The sequence below is a fragment of the Prunus dulcis genome, chromosome 8 (assembly GCF_902201215.1).
Source record: "Prunus dulcis chromosome 8, ALMONDv2, whole genome shotgun sequence".
Lineage (NCBI taxonomy): Eukaryota > Viridiplantae > Streptophyta > Magnoliopsida > Rosales > Rosaceae > Prunus > Prunus dulcis.
In genome coordinates this window covers 10,874,073-10,889,539 of record NC_047657.1, presented here as the reverse complement: position 1 = coordinate 10,889,539, position 15,467 = coordinate 10,874,073, and the positions used below count along the sequence as shown (strand labels likewise).

Below are 15,467 nucleotides of genomic sequence, written 5' to 3'. Positions count from 1 at the left end.
AATTAAACTTTGAAATTCCCAATACCCATGTCTGTCAAAATAAGATTTGTTTTAAAACCTCATTCGTCTTAGTCAAGAATATCACTAATGAAGTTATCCTAGGATTACTCTTCATAACCCTTTTGTATCCTTTCCAAGTAGAATACGATGGAATCATATCTACCCATTTAGGAGAAAAAGTCAAATTTGAATTTTTAACCAAACACGAGTTACATAATCTAAAAGCTCTACTGAAAAGTGCAGTTTCAAAAATAGTCATTGAACCAAACATTGAAAATAACATGGCTTCTTTTTTTTTCCCCAATCTTGATACGCTCAGATATTTGGTACTCCAGAATTTCACTATCACTTTTAAGTGAGACCCTATCACAATACATTATACATGTCAACTCAGTTCGGAACTCCCTAAATTTGAAAGTGGTGTAAACATCTTGAGCTTGCTTTTCCATGTCATACTCGGTTGCACAGTTAAAACTTTCAGTGAAAGCCTTTGAATCTTCGTGTTTCTCTTTTTTCCACCTTAGTCCTCAATGCTTTCTCATATTGCTCCACAAATTGTTTTAAAGTAGTCTTAGAGTTTACATAGCCATCAAAAAATGCATTCATACTCTCACTACGTTGTGTGGTAGACATTCCCGCCAAAAAATGATTTTTTACAAATATTGGCACCCAACGATGTCTCTCTTTATATATGCTGTTTAACCAATCATTATTATGCTACCCATATTTGGCAATCATCTCAACCCAACGCTCTTCAAATTCATAACGAGTCGATGAGTCATACACGATGTTATCCAAAGAAAGTCTAATGGACTCATATTTCTTGTAACTTTTCAACTTTTCAGGAACTTTCTTCATTATATGCCACAAGCACAATCGATGCCTAGTCTTTTACTAGGAACTTGTCAGGAACTTCTCAGGAAAGACTTCTGCAATTGCATTTTTCATGGCATACGGATAAATCCCCTTACAATAACTAATACTACTTTAAGAAAGAGTTTGCTTATATATTGAATGAATTATATTCTATTCCTCTCTCACTCTCTCCTTGTCACTGCTCGCTCTCTGATACTTCTCTCTCTGTCTCTACCTCTCTCTAGATCGAGATGGCTGACCCGATCGCTGAAGACTTTGATCCGCCACAGAAACCCAAGAGAAACAAATTCGCCATTGCCTGCTCCCTTATGGCTTGCACGACATCAATTTTACTGGGCTACGGTAATTATCCTATTAGCACTCGAAATCGTTTTCTCTTACTTTTTTTAATCTTAATTTTGCAAGAAAAAATTGTTGGTTTTGGAGTGTATGAACTGAGCGTGGTCACTTTTGTTTACAGATATTGGTGTGATGAGTGGGGTGAACCTCTTCATCAAAGATGACCTCAAAATCAACGACCTCCAGATTCAAATACTTACCTGCACATTGAACATCTACTCTGTCATCGGCTCCGCCTTGGCCGGCAGAACCTCCGATTGGATTGGGCGCCGGTACACCGCCGTTCTCTCCGGAGCCATCTTCTTCGTCGGAGCTATCCTCATGGGCTTCGCCCCGGGCTACGCCTTCCTTATGTTCGGCCGGTTCGTTGCTGGAATCGGTGTTGGCTACGGTCTCATGATCTCTCCGGTCTACACCGCCGAGATCGCTCCGACTTTGTCCCGTGGCTTCCTCACATCTTTCCCTGAGGTTTGTTTTCTTTCCTTATTTGTTCTTTTATTTTTATTTTTTTGAGCCCAAAACAAAACTACGCAGGTTTCATGTGAAACAAAAGTAAGAAGTGTTTGTTTCCTCACTTGTGATGTCATCACATTACACAATCTGGGAAGCACTTTTGGAGACATCATGTGAAACAGCTTTTGATACCTGTGATGGTGTTTATCCAGTAGTTCTCCCCACCATACACCCTTTGTTTGATTTTGATTTTGAACTTTTGGGTGTGGATGTGGATGTGGTTGGAAACAACTTTTGACAACGTAAGATTTATTAAAGAGATTAGGTGAACGGGTCGTTTGAGTTTTTTTGGCAAGTGTTTTATGAATTTCTGTGGTTTATAGGTGTGGAATTTATACTAATTTATTTGATTTATTTGGATAAATTTGTACAGTTGTTCGTCAATATTGGCATATTATTGGGGTACGTCTCCAACTACGCCTTCTCCAAGCTCCCAGGTCAACTCCATTGGAGGTTCATGCTCGGCATCGGCGCCCTTCCAGCCATTATTCTCGCCATTGGCGTCTTAGCCGTGCCAGAGTCGCCGCGTTGGCTCGTCATGCAGGGGCGACTCGGGGACGCCAAGCGCGTCCTCGACAAAATCTCAGCCTCCGAGGAAGAGGCTCAGTTGACGCTAGACGACATCAAAGAAGCCGCAGGCATAGCCAAAGAGCTAGACGACGACGTTGTTCCGGTCTCGAAGAAAAGCAATGGTGAAGGCGTATGGAAAGACTTGATCTTGCACCCTACTCCAGCCGTTCGCCACATTTTGATCGCAGCCCTCGGCATCCACTTCTTCGAACAAGCTTCGGGCATAGACTCTGTCGTCCTGTACAGCCCCAGGATCTTCGAGAAGGCGGGGATCAAATCTTACGACCACAAGCTCCTTGCAACCGTGGGCGTTGGATTTGTCAAGACCGTTGCCATCTTGGTCGCCACGTTTTTCCTTGATCGGTTCGGGCGGCGCCGGTTGCTTTTGTCCAGCGTTGCTGGGATGATATTTTCGCTCGTGTGCCTCGGGGTGGGTCTCACGATCATCGTTCATCACCAGGAGACGGTCCCGTGGGCCATCGCATTGTGCATCACGATGGTGTTATTGAACGTTGCGTTCTTCTCGATTGGGTTGGGGCCCGTAACATGGGTTTATAGCTCTGAGGTCTTCCCGCTGAAGCTACGCGCGCAAGGAGTTAGTATGGGAGTGGCCGTTAACAGGTTGACAAGTGGCGTCATATCCATGACTTTTGTCTCACTATACAAGGCCATTACGTTTGGTGGGGCCTTCTTTCTCTACGCAGGGATTGCTGCGTTGAGTTGGGTCTTCTTTTATATGTTTCTCCCCGAAACCAGGGGAAGAACCCTTGAAGAGACGGAGGTGCTGTTTGGTAAATATCACAGGTTGGAAAAAGCGAATGCCATGCTCAGGCAGAGCAAGCAAGGCGATGGTGACGAAAACAAAAGTCAAGTCAACTAGGATTTAAAGTCCAGTCCACTAGGGTTTACTAGGGATTTTTATTATGACTAGTAGGATTTAAATACTCTTCTTTTTATTTTAGTATAAATGTTTTCTATGTAATGGAGAAAATAAATTATATATATTTTTATACGAAAGGATTTTCTAATGTGTTTTACCCTTGTAATAATTTATTTTTTTTGTTCTTTCAAAAGCAATAGAGGAATCACTCTCTTTCTCTATTGGAAAAGTGGACTTTTTTATTCTCATTAATAGCTCAACAAGTACCTATAACAATAATTGATATTGACACCCAACCATCATTCATGTTATTGAGAAAAAAAAAAAGAAAAAAAAAAAGACATATATATACCTTTTCTTTTTTTTTTCTTTTTTATGATAGGCAATAAAATATTACTGACGTGAAACAACTAGTACAAAAAGTTTGATTTCATATTAAGAGCTAAAGACGGTTTCTGAATCATGAATTACAATCCTCATATAAATACAATACATCGGAAATAAAATAAAATTAGGATTGTCAGTATAACGAATATGAGTAATACTTTATCAAGTGACCTAGAGAGCATCAGTTTCAAACCCGTTTCCATTGCCAATATTGTACATGTTATTGCAGTTAAAGCCTCCACTTATGACGCAGAGAATACATTATCCACTTTAACACCATAACCCGCCACAAACTTGTAGCGCATAGAATGCATTATCCATTTTAATCCCACAACCCACCACAAATTTGCCGCTGGAGTCTTACAACCAGACCAACGCAACCCTCTCTGTGGTCCCTGGCTTCCAATCACCATCCACATTGATTTTGAGAGTGTTAGCATGAGGTGGCTGCCATGTAAAGATAAAATGTATTTACTTCTTATGATCCGCTTGGATAAGTTAACCTCTCAGAGAACGTTTTACCATTTGAGGCCCTCATTTATTTCGATAAATCCATATCCTCCACATCCAATCCTGGATTGGCCCTGCTAATAGAAACCAGAATTTGTATCCCAAAAGAACACCAACCCCGGCGTACGGATAAATCCATTTACAATAATTAAATTTATTTGAGTATAAATGTTTTCTATGCAATGGAGAAAATATATTTTATATATTTTTATTGGAAAGGATTTTATAATGTGCCTACCCTTTGAAATATTTTTGTTGTTGTTTCAAAAGCAATAATGAGAATATTCTCATTAATAGCTCACAAAGGACCTATAACAATAATTGATATTGACACCCAACCAGCATTCATGTTATTGGGAAAACAATTATATATATACCTAATCTCAGTATATCAAATTCTCCATGCAGGGAAACCAAGGTGGCATCTTGCAGGTCCATAAGCCAATAGATGGTTACAACCTGAAAGCATATTACCATAAACACCTGTAAGGTCAAATTGAATTGTGCAGGTAACTGAGCATCTGACCGTAGAACATACAAATAGCTTTTAGTGCCTCATCCATGTTAGGTTCTGTAAAGATTTTCTCTTCATGATCTCCAACTGATTTGGCCAACTTCGAATACTTCACAAAAAGTAAGTTAGCTGCTTTGGTTACAGCTTCTTTTCCATCAGAAAATGACAAAATTTCCAGAGCCATGTGGTTTTGATCGTCTAAATGTTCATAAGCCTGCACTGTTGGTGTATAGGTGTAGCTGCTGTGATGGAATTAGAATAGGAAGGTTCTATTCTTGTTAGAAAGGCTGTATTGGATCACAGTCCAAGTGTACAGCAGAGAATGTAATAGCATTTGACACTTGTCATTGTCTTATAGGGTAATGATTGAATGGTTAGATTGAGTGATGTAATAGGGAATATTTCCCTTCCTAACGATTTTGTCAGTCACACAATATATGCATGTTTTGGAGCTGAGCTAATTTACAGCCAGCATTATTCTCCTAGCTCTCTCTCTCTCTCTCACAGAAACTGAGCATTCTTCTCTAAAGCTCTCTGCATTTTCTCATAGAAATATATATTACATGTTTGATTGAATCTATATGTATGATGATGTTCTGCATATGCTAACATGGCCTCAGAGCCAGGTTTGATCTTGTAATACTGGGCGTTTTTTGTGCTAAGCTATTGAAGCTGCAGCTGAGCTTGAGTTCTGCAGATCTAAGTCTAACATGGCTGGATCAAGTGGTGGTGACTTGAGAGCACCAATTTTCAATGGTGAGAACTACGATTTCTGGAGCATTAGGATGAAGACCATCTTCAAATCTCATGGACTATGGGATTTTGTGATCAAAGGACTTGATGGTATGGATCTGAAGAAGTCAGATGAATCTGATGATCAGAAAAGGAGAGAGAAGAATCAAGTGGGAAAGGCATGGTTGCTGAGGTACTCATGAAGGATGCCAAGGCCCTTGGATTGATTCAAGGAGCAGTTTCAGAGGAGATATTCCCACGAATATCTCATGAAGAGACATCAAAAGGTGCCTGGAGTATTCTGCAGCAAGAATTCCATGGAGATAAGTAGGTAAGGAGTGTTAAATTGCAAGGCCTTAGAAGAGAATTTGAATATACAAGAATGAAGGATGATGAATCCTTAACTGTCTATGTTACTAAACTATTTGATTTAATTAATCAAATGAGAAGTTATGGGGAGGAATTGCCTAGGGAGAGAATTGTTCAAAAACTACTTATTAGTCTGCCATCTACCTATGACTCTATCTGTTCAGTTATTGAACATTCTAGAGATCTAAATGAGATTGAGGTGCAGGAGTTTGTAGCCTCACTAAAGAGCTTTGAGTTGCGTTTAGATAGGCATTCTGAAAACAGAACAGAGAAGGCATTTGCTAGCCTTAGTGTAGATGCCAAACAGACTAAAACTGGAGAACAGAACAGCAAGCAGAATAAGAATTGGAAATCCAAAGGCAAGAAGTGGGATAACAAGGCAAGTGAAGGCACTAAAACTCCCTGCAAGCACTGTGGTAAGCTACATTTTGGTGAATGTCGATTCAAGGGCAAGCCAAAGTGTTATAACTGTGATAAGCTTGGCCACATTGCAAAAGACTGCTACAACAAGAAAACACCACAGCAGGTCAACTATGCTACTCAAGTGGAAGCTGCACCAACAATGTTCTATGCTAGCAATGTAAGTGGTGCTGGTGTAACAAGGGATGAAGAGATCTGGTATTTGGACAGTGGGTGTAGTAATCACATGACAGGAAAAGAGGATTTGTTGGTGGATATTGACAGAAAGGTGACTGCCAAGGTTGAAATGGGAACTGGACAGCTTGTAGAAGTAACTGGAAAAGGCACTATTGTGGTTGAAACCAAAGCAGGCAAGAGACATATCAAAGAAATTATGCTTGTACCTGGACTGAAAGAGAACTTACTCAGTGTGGGACAGATGATAGAACATGGCTATTATTTGGTATTTGGTGATCACAAGGTGGAAATCTACAATGACAGCTCTCATACAAATCTGGTGGCAAAGGTTCAGATGAAAGGAAACAGAAGCTTTCCTTTGAAGTTGCAAGCTGAAATGCACTTTGCTTATAGAGCAAGTGTAGACCATTCCACTGATCTCTGGCATAGAAGGTTTGGACATCTCAATATGAGTAGTCTAAAACTATTGAAAGAGCAAGATATGGTAGTAGGGCTGCCAGAAATTAAAGAAGATAGACAGGTATGTGAGGGGTGTGTTCTAGGCAAGCAAAGTAGAGAAGCATTCCCAAGAGAAGCTATCTCTAGAGCATCAACCCCACTAGAACTTATTCATAGTGACATCTGTGGTCCTATGCAGACAATTACCAAAGCTGGAAATAGGTTTTTTCTCACTTTCATTGATGACTGCACAAGGATGTGTTGGGTCTATTTCTTAAGGCACAAGTCAGAAGCTCTTTGTGTGTTTAAGAAGTTCAAAGCCACTGTGGAATTGCAAAGTGGCTACAAACTAAAACAATTGAGAAGTGACAGAGGAGGAGAGGACACTTCAGTGGAGTTTGAGAGGTTCTGTGACAATGCAGGCATTGAAAGGCAGCTCACAACCTCATACACACCACAGCAAAATGGTGTGGCAGAGAGGAAGAATAGAACTATAGTAGAAATGGCCAAATGTTTGCTGTTGGAAAAGAAAATTCCACTTGATTTCTGGGCAAAGGCAGTCAACACATCTGTGTACATTTTGAATAGATGTCCAACTAAAGCCTTGAGCAAAAAGACACCATTTGAGGCTTATGGTGGGAGGAAACCAGGAATTAAGCATCTGAAGGTATTTGGTTCATTGTGTTATGCTCATGTACCAAAACAGCAAAGACAGAAGCTAGATTTGGCAAGCAAAAGGTGTATTTTCTTGGGGTATGGCAGCTGTGAAAAGGGATACAGGCTGTACAATATTGAAACTGAAAAGGTTATCATTTCAAGAGATGTGATATTTAGTGAGAATGAGTGTTGGGATTGGAATACAAAGAAGGAGACTAGTGTGAACATTCAGCTCACTGAAATCAGAGAAGAAGAACAAGGAGCAGAAGGGAGTTCTTATGAATTTGAAGAACAATTGGAAGTGAATGAGATGCCTAGCTTAAACACTGAAACCAGTGACCAAGAAAGGGAAGCAGTATCACAGGATGTTGATCATACTCCTCTCAAGTACAAGAGCATTGCAGAAATTTATGAAAAGTGCAACATGTGCATTATAGAACCAGAAAGTTTTGAAGAGGCAGCAAAGGATGACTCTTGGAAGAAAGCAATGGAAGCTGAAATCACCATGATTGAGAAGAACAATACATGGGAGCTTGTGAATAGACCATTTGATAAACCAATCATTGGAGTCAAATGGATCTATAAGACTAAACTGAACCTAGATGGATCTGTGCAGAAGAATAAGGCTCGGCTGGTGGCAAAGGGATATTCTCAAAAGCCTGGAATTGACTTCAATGAGACCTTTGCACCAGTGGCTCGACTTGATACTGTGAGAACCTTGGTGACTGTGGCTGCACAGAGAAACTGGAATCTGTTTCAACTGGATGTAAAGTCTGCATTTCTTAATGGAGTGCTAAATGAAGAAGTTTATGTAGATCAACCATCTGGTTTTGTGATGCAAGGAAGTGAAGATAAAGTGTATAAGCTGAAAAAGGCTTTATATGGTTTGAAACAAGCTCCAAGAGCTTGGTATGATGAGATAAACTCCTATTTCATCAAGACTGGTTTTTATAGAAGTCCAAGTGAAGCTACTTTGTACACTAAGATGTCTACAAGTGGTATTCTCATTGTGTCTCTATATGTAGATGATATTATCTACACGGGAAGCTCAAAAGAAATGATGGCTGCATTCAAAATGATATGATGAGACAATATGAGATGACTGACCTAGGGCTGTTGCATCATTTCCTTGGTCTTGGGGTCCTACAAACTGATTCTTGCATCTTCCTCCACCAGAAGAAGTATGCAAAGACCTTACTTGACAAATTTGGACTTAAGGATTGCAAGTCTGTTGCAACACCACTGGCAGTGAATGAAAAGTTGTCAAAAGTGGATGGAAGTGAACTAGCAGATGAGACATTGTATAGGCAAATGGTGGGGAGCTTGCTCTATCTGACTGCAACCAGACCAGATATCATGTTTGCAGCAAGCCTCTTGGCTAGATTCATGCATAATCCAACCAAGAAGCACATGGGAACAGCAAAGAGAGTGCTGAGATATGTTCAAGGCACCATAAACTATGGAATTGCCTATGATAAGGGAAAAGGAGCAGTGTTAATAGGCTATTGTGATAGTGATTGGAGTGGAAGTGAAGATGACATGAGGAGCACATCAGGCTATGCTTTCAACTTGGGGTCAGGTGCATTTTCTTGGGCTTCAATCAAGCAAAGTAGTGTTGCTCTGTCAACAGCAGAGGCTGAGTACATGAGTGCAGCAGAAGCTACTGCACATGCTATGTGGCTGAGGTTTGTGTTATCTGATTTTGGAGAGGAACAGGTAGAACCAACTCAGTTGTTGTGTGACAACACTTCAGCTATTGCTATATCTAAGAATCCTGTTCATCATCACAAAACCAGACACATCAACCGCAGGTTTCACTTCATAAGAGATGCTCTACAAAATGGTGAGATTGATTTGCTATATTGCAAAACAGAAGTGCAGCTTGCTGACATTTTCACCAAGCCTTTAGCAAGAGACAGATTTGAGTATTTGAGGAAGGCTCTAGGTGTTATTTCAGCACAACACCTAGAAGGGAGTGTTGGTGTATAGGTGTAGCTGCTGTGATGGAATTAGAATAGGAAGGTTCTATTCTTGTTAGAAAGGCTGCATTGGATCACAGTCCAAGTGTACAGCAGAGAATGTAATAGCATTTGACACTTGTCATTGTCTTATAGGGTAATGATTGAATGGTTAGACTGAGTGATGTAATAGGGAATATTTCCCTTCCTAACGGTTTTGTCAGTCACACAATATATGCATGTTTTGGAGCTGAGCTAATTTACAGCCAGCATTATTCTCCTAGCTCTCTCTCTCTCTCTCACACAAAAACTGAGCATTCTTCTCTAAAGCTCTCTGCATTTTTTCATAGAAATATATATTACATGTTTAATTGAATCTATATGTATGATGATGTTCTGCATATGCTAACATGCACAGCATGGATGTTAAGTTGGGTATACACTTTGGCATGATAAATAATGCATAACTGTCCATTGTGAAAGGCACAAATCATTAAAGAAAAAAGTACTGCTTTGCATAAACTTAAACCTCACTCGCCCTACGTCAGTAATCTAGTGGTGGACTACCAATGTATGCTTTATATAGGAGTCATATTAAAAATATAAAACAAAAATTAAAGCCAATTGCTTGGTATTGGTATCAAAAGAAAACTCTGTTGGTCTCAACACAATCCTGAATTCTAGATACACCTAGAATGGAAGATTGATCGTGACGGCCTGAACTGCTTCCCAGTATGCTAATTAGTTAATTTACGGTGGAGAATTGTAGAACCAGAAAGTAACTTTACTGTAGGGACAGAAGACAACACCTTAAATTCGCTTGCATTTTTCAGTTTATTCAAGATGGCTTCTTTTGATTTCTTCAACACTCCTGGTCATCAGAAAAGTCAAATAATTGTACAAGATTTAAATACATATGTTACATTGTTGCATACCAATAGTAGAAAGCGTCTGACATCAATCAGGATAGCAAACCACCATTACCTTCTGTATCATAGAGGCACACACGCTTCACACCAATAGCTTCTAGCCACTGCAGCAGCTCAATTACTTTTAATGTTTGGTAAGCTTCTTCACTTTCTATCACAATTGCCAGGTACCGTAGCTTGCCCAAATTAAGGGCTTTGTAGCTCTTGAGTACTCCACCAGAAATAAGATAGCTTTGAAGCACATAAGCTAAACCCAATAGAAAGTACCATATGCTGACAAAAAAGTGTAGAATATGCCATAGAAGCAGAAGCCCGAGATTGCCAATCTGCAGCAGCCACAACGCAGGATCAACATTGACTTTAATATCAAAGTAAGTAGCATACGAAATGAATGAATATCAATCAGCCATAATCATCCAATACACATTACTTTTCTGATATTGCAATAAATGGCCCAATAATTCACAATACATTACCCTCTCAAAAAGCTCGCAATCTTTTCAGGCTCATTATTTATCTTAAAAGATTATTACCTACATTAAAACTCATTTTCGATTATGTTAATGTATGCCTTTTGAGTTTTTTCTTTTGGCTTCCCTTGACAATTTTGTAATAGGATAATCATTGTAGTTTCCCAAGCTCTAAATTTAGATTAAGAATTACTTCTCTAGATGTTCTTATCTGCCTACATTATGATGGAAAACAATGTGTTTGACAAAGGTAAACTCTGCATTACACTACATTGCATTCACTAAATTTCTGAAGATTATGACTAGTCATCTTTTCTTTGTATGACTAGTCATCTTGCATTCGTATGACTAGCCAACCTTTGTTTCAATTCGGTTTTCCAGCTCACTGTTTCCAGCTGGGGTTTAACCTTTTTTTAAAATCTTTTTCTACGAATTTCTCAGATGCCATGTGTCTATTCTGACCTAGGAATTTTTGGTAAAAGCCAAGGAATTCCTCATTTGGTAGCTATCACTTTTGTAGGCAAGTTTTGGAAAGTTTCTCTGTAAACTTTCTCTTCTTCCTCAAGTGTAACCTTCATATTTTTCATCTTTGAGTTTTCCAAAATGTTTCTTTTTGAAAACTGCATTTGAAATATGAAAACCTCATCTTGCTAGATCAAACACTCTCTCATATATATCTAGGTCAGATTCAAGATTGATTTCCTCAAGAGTATGGTTTCTTGAAGAAATTGGTCGTTCTCCTTTGAATCCAGATTTTGGTTTATGTCTGAGTTAGAGCTTGCAAGCTGGTGCCATGGGATGAATGAGCTGGAGAAGGAGCTGCCATTGCTATGAAGAACTGAGCTTCAAGCTTAGCTAAGTTGGAGAAGAAGATTGCACAAAGGAGGTATAGCTCATCTTCCTAAATAGATCTAGGTTTTTCTTGAGCTTGCTTGTGTTCCTTTGTACGAATCTTTTTCTACTTAGTAGGTTGCCTGGTCGGTTGATGACTCCCAGTTTTTCCCAATTGTGGGTTTCTGGGTGAATAATTTCTGATTGCATCACTGTAATTTTTCTGGGTTTCTGTTCTTAGTGGTTGACTAGTCGTTGTATGAATTCTGGGATTGTGTTCTTGGTGGTTGACTAATCATCGTATGAATTGTGGTTGACTAGTCATCCTATGAATTCTGAGTTTGTGTTCTTTGTGGATGACTAGTCATTGTATGAATTCTGGGTTTGTGTCCTTATAATTCACTAGTAATCCTATGAATTCTGGGTTTGTGTTCTTAGTGGTTGACTAGTCATTATATGAATTATGGGTTTGTGTCCTTATAGTTGACTAGTCATCATTATCTACTGTTTGGTGTTTACTTGATTATGATGATTTCACACACTTTCACTATAGTTGTTGCTAGCACAGGGGATGCCTAGATTGACGGGTCCTTCTCAGTGCCTAGGTTGTCACTAGTAATCTTCTAGGGTTGCAGGTAAATTGTGGCACGCTCTGTATGTATTCTTAATTGTGGAATTCATGCCTAGCAATTGACTAGTCATAAATGTATTGGTCAAGGTCTAGAGTGTGTGAAGTTTGTTGCGTTCTTGGTTGAATATCTTTTAAGTTTACCCCTCGTCACCTAAGTACCAATTTCAGATTACATGAACAGAGAAACAACATCAATTACACAAAGCCATCATCTGAAGAATAGGGCTTCAAAGAAGCCTTTTTTGCACTACTTTATTGTTTTGTCAAATTATTTGGTGAGGTAGAAAACAAACTCAAGGTTTCCTACTTTCCGCATGCCAATTTTAAAGAACCTCGCTATAATGTACAGATCAAATTCAATCATATTCTTTTACTTCATTATGCCATATGAAGGTGCTTCAACTATGTAGAAGACAATAAGAAATAGGCCCTTTCTTATATGGACTACAACAAATATCTGAATTTAAAACAAAATACAAAGTTGAACTAATTAGTAGGTCAATAAGCACATTTAAAAGCTTGTCAATACCATTTTTTATGATCACATCAATCTTTTACAGTGACTATCTTATTGTTTGCCTACATGACCATTTTAGTTAGATTGATTATGCTTCTAAAATAAATTGAAACATATAGACTAATTTCTCTTTTGTGGGCTAAAATCATCTAGAGCAAAGCCTCAACCTCCAACCAGGAAACACCAAATGAACAACCATCCAGCAATCTAATTACAATGTAAAAGGAGTAAACTTCTAACAGGTAATTTGCGCTGGAAATTAAAGAGCACAAGATATGTATCAGTCCCTATGTTGCATCAATACGGATACAGGTATTGCGGTACTATACGATACACCGAAACAGCAAATTCCAAAAAATAGGATACAGGTATGGCACCGATACCGTAATTAAAATAATATAAATACATAAACATCCATATGTAAAATTAGTATTTTGGGCCTTTTCTTTTGGTTCGTTATGTTTTTCTAGGCTATATATGACTTGTTTACTTTGCCCTAAATTGTATGAAGGTTCTTTTTTTCAAGTCAATCTTTAATCATTTGATTCCTGTTATGGCATTTTATCATAAACTTTCGTTATAATATCTTACGTCTCATCATGCGATAAGCTTTAAAATGATATTTTTCATCAAAATATAACACATCCACCTAAAATACAAATTAAAAACTCTCGTCATTTCCTCAACAAGACTGAGTCAATGAAAAGCCTAAGTGCACCTTTAGAAACAAGCGAAATGTATATGTTAATTACTTATATTGTAGGTTTTAACTCAAGTTCAAGTTTGTGGGTTAGATTAGTTGGCCAGGGCAATGTGCCCACCTCTTTACACCCAAGTTTGAGTCCCCTTCCTCTTAGATTAGATTAATTTATAATAATTTAGATTATTAGTTGTATTTTAAAAAAAGAGTTTTAACTCACATGGTTTAGGCCATTTCAGAATTTGGAGTAGCAAACTCCAAACAGGGATTCTACACCCCGACACAAACAAGACCACTATGTCAATGAAATCTTTTATTCATGTTCTTGAATTGAGTCTGATATTTGATCGTTTTTCTCCGGGTATCCTAGAATCGCGTCCTCTGCCGTTGCTCCTTCCTCGCTCTATCTGACATGAGCAGAGCCATGATTTAAAGTAAAATTAAACCAAAATCAGGAAAGTAAATCAATTCCTAATTAGAATCCGAAACTAAAAAGAAGTAACTAATAATAACTTAAAGTAACTAGAAATGCGTCCTTTTTCATATTGTAGTAAGCTGGTTAAAGTGAGGTGGAGTTGCAGGTTCAATTCTGTTTGGTGCGCTTGGAATGAGGCAAGTTAGATAGACGGAAGACGTAAACCCTACTTGAGGAGAACTATGATCTGCCCATTGCAGGATCTCATTGAGTTTCCAAGGTGAGAGCATCACAACAGAAATTCAAATTCAACCAAGGCACAAGGTTTTGAAAGAGAATTGTTTTAATTTAAAAGAGGAAGAGACTTGATGCTAGAGAAATTCTAGTAAAGGCTGGTTCCATGCTATTCATGCAAGAGATTCAATGTGAAAAATGAATTGTACGCAAGATTTATCCTCCTTAACCTTGGCAACGGTAAAAGATTTGTTGAACTCAAGTTTTGAGCCAGGCAATCGCAGCATGAAGTACGTTAAGAAAAGCTTCTAAAGGGGGATTTATAGTACAACGAAATTGAAACCGGTAAAAAGGTGCAAACTAGAAACACAAAGACAATAAAGCCACAATCCAGGTAAAAGTGAGATGACCATTCCTTCGTCTACGATGCGGAGTTTCTGATTTACATAACAAAGCTTTTGTTATTCCTTCGTCCAAGGTAAAAGTGAGATACTTGCTTCAAGGAAAAGAGGAAGCTCGCATGATTTGCATGTAAGTGACAACAATGATATCAAGTGCACAAGGTTACACTGAAGTCAATGTCAATATCAAAGTCTTGGAGATTACCTGAAAAACCAGAACACAAAAGAATTATGGTGGAAAAAAACCAAAAGTCTGACCTACACTCAAATTAAAATTTATCTGCAAACTAGTTTAAGAAATCTAAGACCAAAGTTACTTGAGTAACTTTCATCCAAAGATATTTATATGAAATAAATTACCTAGTGAAAACATTTCAGGCCATCACCAAACTTGGTACTAATGAACATGATCGATCAACATTTTCCAGTCATAACATGGTTTTTTTTTTTTATATATATATAATGAAAATAAAGTTTGAACTGTTCACATGGCCACAACCCCCTCACCCCCCCCCCCTCCCTAAAAAGAAAGATAATAATATACATAACAAAGCTTTTGTTATTATATAAAAAAAAAAAAAAAAAAAAAAGGACCCTCCTAGTTGCATTAGTTTGTACCTTATATATATTAATTTGCTAGTTTCAACATATCCAAAGTAGATATTAATATTTCACTATATGATATTTTAATATCATTTTTACAACATATGTTATTCTTATTCAATAATATGTTAGAATTATTTGTATAATACGTGAATTTTGTGTGTCTTATTGAAAATTTTGTAAAAATTAGGTCTATAAAACATTAGAAATACGTATGTACATGTACAATATGACTATTGTATGTTTGCTTTTCAAAAAACATGAGACATGTATAGAACACCAATATATTATTGAAAAATACATACGTACATATATATAAAAGACTATAGCCGCTGGTTTATACTATTTATTAAAGACAAATTTTATTTTTAAAACAGTACAGCCGCTCCGCTATAC

General features: G+C 38.0%; 1 protein-coding gene and 1 long non-coding RNA gene across 2 annotated transcripts; one reads left to right on the top strand and one right to left on the bottom strand.

Moving 5' to 3' along the window:
• The first annotated feature begins 1,073 nt into the window (after positions 1 to 1,073).
• LOC117637644 (putative polyol transporter 1) lies at positions 1,074 to 3,326 on the top strand. The gene is made up of 3 exons (XM_034372577.1): positions 1,074 to 1,218; positions 1,337 to 1,683; positions 2,102 to 3,326. Exons 1-3 carry the CDS (start codon positions 1,107 to 1,109, stop codon positions 3,176 to 3,178), a joined length of 1,536 nt encoding a protein of 511 aa, XP_034228468.1. The 5' UTR covers positions 1,074 to 1,106; the 3' UTR covers positions 3,179 to 3,326.
• A 6,845-nt stretch (positions 3,327 to 10,171) lies between these two features.
• Positions 10,172 to 10,545, bottom strand: LOC117638227. The gene is made up of 2 exons (XR_004587281.1): positions 10,325 to 10,545; positions 10,172 to 10,211 (listed from the first exon to the last, which is right to left on the bottom strand). It is a non-coding gene; the product is annotated as an uncharacterized LOC117638227 (long non-coding RNA).
• Positions 10,546 to 15,467: the final 4,922 nt, after the last annotated feature.

Coding starts and splice junctions, on each gene's coding strand:
- LOC117637644 (XM_034372577.1), top strand. CDS start 1,107: ATGGCTGACCCGATCGCTGAAGACTTTGATCCGCCACAGAAACCCAAG. Junction 1,219..1,336: donor ATCAATTTTACTGGGCTACG/GTAATTATCCTA, acceptor TTTTGTTTACAG/ATATTGGTGTGATGAGTGGG. Junction 1,684..2,101: donor TCCTCACATCTTTCCCTGAG/GTTTGTTTTCTT, acceptor AAATTTGTACAG/TTGTTCGTCAATATTGGCAT.